The sequence below is a fragment of the Triticum dicoccoides genome, chromosome 1A (genome assembly GCF_002162155.2).
Source record: "Triticum dicoccoides isolate Atlit2015 ecotype Zavitan chromosome 1A, WEW_v2.0, whole genome shotgun sequence".
NCBI lineage: Eukaryota > Viridiplantae > Streptophyta > Magnoliopsida > Poales > Poaceae > Triticum > Triticum dicoccoides.
Window position 1 is genome coordinate 72,872,018 of NC_041380.1, and position 4,396 is coordinate 72,876,413.

At 44.8% G+C, this 4,396-nt stretch overlaps 1 protein-coding gene across 1 annotated transcript; it reads left to right on the forward strand.

The window, feature by feature from the left end:
• The first annotated feature begins 388 nt into the window (after window positions 1-388).
• LOC119363946 (peroxidase 5-like) lies at window positions 389-1,845 on the forward strand. Its single transcript, XM_037629324.1, has 2 exons — window positions 389-769; window positions 866-1,845. The coding sequence occupies exons 1-2, from the start codon at window positions 530-532 to the stop codon at window positions 1,649-1,651; spliced, it is 1,026 nt and encodes a 341-aa protein (XP_037485221.1). The 5' UTR covers window positions 389-529; the 3' UTR covers window positions 1,652-1,845.
• Window positions 1,846-4,396: the final 2,551 nt, after the last annotated feature.

Below are 4,396 nucleotides of genomic sequence, written 5' to 3' on the forward strand. Positions count from 1 at the left end.
TTGCACATTGTATATTGATCAATCGATATCCCTTCCTCGCTGTGGAGTACGGACAATGGGAAGAGAAGACGTTGATTTGCTCCACCATGCATGATTCGTGCATCATACACCGTCTATTGCTGCCTCGAGATGTGTGGAGCTTGTCGTGATGCATGCATGCGTGGACTAGGGGCAGGGTTTCCGCTGCATGAGTACGTATCACACGCTTACGAAAAGGCCCGATTTAATTATTTCTGTTAGGTGAAAAGAAGCAAAGTTATTAAAGCCATGCAGCGACGATCTGGTCTTGTTGACACGGTACACAACACGCGGTGCCATTTTTTCCCAACTGCTACAATGTGCGTGCATATATAAACACCAGACCGTATACTCATTTGGCCATCGACTCATTTCCACATCAACCAATTCCATCACGCAATTCCGATCAGTCTCTTAAGCTTAATTAGCTTTCCAGGGCTACAGGCGATCGAACTCAACGTAGCTAGCGAGCACCTGCCATAAAAAACCGGCCATTAGTGAACCTTTGTCCATGAGGTTATCGCCATGGATGGTGTTCGCGTGGGCAGCGGCGGTGCTGCTCGCCTTGGCCGCCTCGTCGGCAGTGGCGGACGCGTCGCCGTCGTCTAAGTCTTTGGAGGTCGGGTTCTACAAGCACACATGCCCGCAGGCCGAGGACATCGTGCGTGACGCCATCCGCCGCGCCATTGGTCGGAACCCCGGCCTGGCCGCCGGCCTCATCCGCATGCACTTCCACGACTGCTTCGTCAGGGTAAGCTACCACGCCAAAAATGCTACTGCAGTACAGCACTAATCCAATTAACCTCTCATCTAACCGTTGGTTCCTTTGTTTTGACGATACGTGTAGGGCTGCGATGCATCGGTGCTAATCAACTCGACGCCAGGGAACACGGCGGAGAGGGACTCGGTGGCGAACAACCCCAGCCTACGTGGCTTTGAGATCATCGACGAGGCCAAGGCCGCACTGGAGGCGTCCTGCCCGCACACTGTCTCCTGCGCCGACGTGCTCGCTTTCGCCGCGCGTGACGGGGCCTACCTCGCTGGCGGCATCGAGTACGGCGTCCCCGCGGGCCGCCGCGACGGCCGTGTGTCCATCGCCGATGAGGTGCTTGTTAACAACGTACCATTCCCTACCGATGGGGTCGATGAACTTGTGGCCAGCTTCAAACGCAAGGGGCTCTCTGCCGATGATATGGTCACGCTCTCAGGCGCGCACACCATCGGCCGCTCCCACTGCTCCTCCTTCACGCAGCGGATCCACAACTTCTCCGGCGAGGTCGGCGAGACCGACCCCTCCATCGATAGGTCTTACACGGAGGAGCTCAGGCAGCAGTGCCCGCCGTCCACAGACAACATGAGCGACCGCACCACGGTGCCGCTGGACCCGGTGACACCGGGTGAGTTCGACAACCAGTACTTCAAGAACGTACTGGCGCGCAAGGTGCCGCTCATCTCGGACCAGACGCTGCTTACGAGCCCCTGGACCGCTGGCATCGTTGCGTTCCACGCCGCCGTGGAGAGGGTGTGGCAGGCCAAGTTTGCTGCGGCCATGGTCAAGATGGGCAACATCGAGGTACTCACCGGCGATGAAGGGGAGATCAGGGAGAAGTGCTTCGTCGTCAACCACCAGTAGACCATCACCGGCAAAAAATGTTGGTGCTTAGTGTATGCCAAAAATGTTGGCAGTTAATGTTGGTGCTTCAATATCTTGTAATTTAAGTTTGCGAAGTGATTTTTTTGTTCTTAATTCTTAGTGTATGCCAAAAACATGAGTGTATAATTAAGAAGAAAAAAATGTGCATGGATAAAAAATGTTGTTTTTCTAAAGATGAAAAGAATTCTAGAGTTCTTTCTTTTGCACTAGCGAGCAATATTGGAGAACATCATAAGAAAAAAAGTAGTTGTCTAGTTAGAAACCCTAGTTTTTTCTTGATAGAAGCACATGTAAATTTATTCATACTCGGAACCATTACAAGCTCACTACTTTGGGAACCAAGAAATTACAAAGTACCCCCTCCATCCCTAAACGTAAAACCATTTTGACACTACATAATGTCAAAATGGTCTTGCATTTTAAGACGAAGGGGGTAACTCCTATAACTAAGAATTACAATTAAATCTCTTGAAGTCATCTTCTTCATAGTATCAACCTTTGCAAGACGAAAAACTGTCAAGACTTCAGAAAATAACTACAGTCAGGCTAGAGCAGCGATATGGCCACTCGTTCACCGGCACAAACTTGATTACTAATGAAGATTGCCTATAAGATACTTGGGCCAGGGACGATCACCTATAAGATACGGATGAAGATTGCCTATAAGATACTTGGGCAAGGGATGATCCCCTGTAACATACTTGGGCCAGGGACATCTTCTTTGTCGTCAACCACTACTAGTCCATCACCACAATTCCGACTAGTCAATGTGTACGTGCATGCATGTTAATTTGGAAGTATATTAAGTGCATGCGGATATTAAGTAAAATATTATTTACGTGTTATTATATGATTAACACTATATTTGACATGGAATTAACTACACACTAAATGTGTTGAGCGCTCGATATTGAAACAGTCTAGGTCGTTGGATTGACATGATTTAATGGCCGAAATTATTTGAATATGCCCCTTTGGGTCTTTTTATATTGGTATAGATACATAGTTGATTGACGTGAGCCATTTGATGGCAGACTAGCAGTTAATGTTGGTGCTTCAATATATTGTAATTTAATTTCACAAAAAACCTGTAATTTAGTTTCACGAAGTGTTTTTTCGTTGTTCTTACTTCCTAGTGTATGCCTAGAACATGAGTGTATAATTAAGAACAACACAATGTGCATGGATAAAAATGTGTTGCTTTTCTAAAGCTGAAAAGAATTTTATAGTTCTTCCATTTGTGCGAGCGAGCAATATTAATTGGAGAACATCATAAGAAAAAAATTAGTCATCTAGTTGGAAACCCTAGTTTTTTCTTGATAGAAACACGTGTAAATTTGTTCATACTTGGAACCACTACATGCTCACTACTTTGGGAACCAAAAAATTACAAAGTACTCCCTCCGTCCCAAAATGTATAGTGTCAAAATGGTCTTACATTTTAAGACGGAGGGAGTAACTCCCATAACTAAGAATTAAAATTAAATCTCTTGAACTCATCTTGTTCGTAATATCAACCTTTACAAGACGAAAAACTGTCAAGACTTCAGAAAATAACTACAGTTGGACTGGAGCAGCCATATTACCACTTGTTCACTTGCACAAACTCGATTATTGATAAAGGTTTTTAAAGCTCCTTGAGTCGCCTGTTAAACAAATACGAGAAGCAATGAGCGATGAACTACTTGGGCCAGGGACGATCCCCTAGAAGTGAGACTATCGAACGACTAAGTCTTCGCCATAATGCAAAGGAAAGATTCCAACTCCACAAAGAAACAAACCAACAAAAGCAACATCACACAAAACCTCATCAGGTCTGAATAATTGGTTCCACGAACATACCTCCTTGGATCCATGACACCATCACAGAGGAATATGAGTAATTTTATTTGCAAAACATCATGACCACCATAAGTGTTGATGAAGATTGCAAATTAGTTAAAGATCTGCGTGCCCCCCACCTCTCATTGCTAAGATGGCAACCGGAGCAAGGGGACAAAAGGTTTCTCCTCCACCGGTGTCAATTCCTTGCAATCACATTTTGGAAACGTTGGTTGTTTTTTAGCAAGTTTGGAAATGCTAGTTGGGCCTGAAATTTGAAGGTGTGTATGCCAAAGAGGGAGTAGAAAATTTGATTATAGAATGCTTACAAAAATAATAAATAAGCATATATATGGCACAAAAGTGTTGTGCAAGGCAAGTAGAAATATGTCATTCTTAGAGGATGAATCAATGTACTTCCTATGTTAGTGGTAAAAAATCTAAAACTTTAACTGCATGCAAACTTATATGGCTTACTATATTATACTCCCTCCGCCCCGAATTACTTGTCTTACATTTGTCTACATACGGATATATCTAAACACGTGCCAGAGTTAGATACATCTGTATATAGACAAATTTAAGACAAGTAATTTAGGATGGAAGTAATAATATGGAACAAGGGAGTACTCTGTCAACACCGGTTTGATAGAAGCAATGTCACATCCCTTCTAGTCTTGCCTTAGTTCTAGTCAATTATGTGCAATCCTTGTAACATCGATGTTGTTGCACACTACATCCATATCTAATGCTCTCTTCAAAGGATAAGCGTGGTATACCCTCCAATAGGCCAGTTGGCCGTAGCAGTGGCGGCGGCTTCCTCATCCGCCTTCATGTCAGCGGAAGCTCTCTTGGTATCGGTGGACATGATGATGACGAAGGAGACACGGAAGTAGTGAATGA

What these genes read in the sequence shown, in the direction of transcription:
- LOC119363946 (XM_037629324.1), top strand. Translation starts at nt 530, where the DNA reads ATGAGGTTATCGCCATGGATGGTGTTCGCGTGGGCAGCGGCGGTGCTG. An exon ending in TCCACGACTGCTTCGTCAGG is followed by an intron (nt 770 to 865) that starts GTAAGCTACCAC and finishes CGATACGTGTAG; the next exon opens with GGCTGCGATGCATCGGTGCT.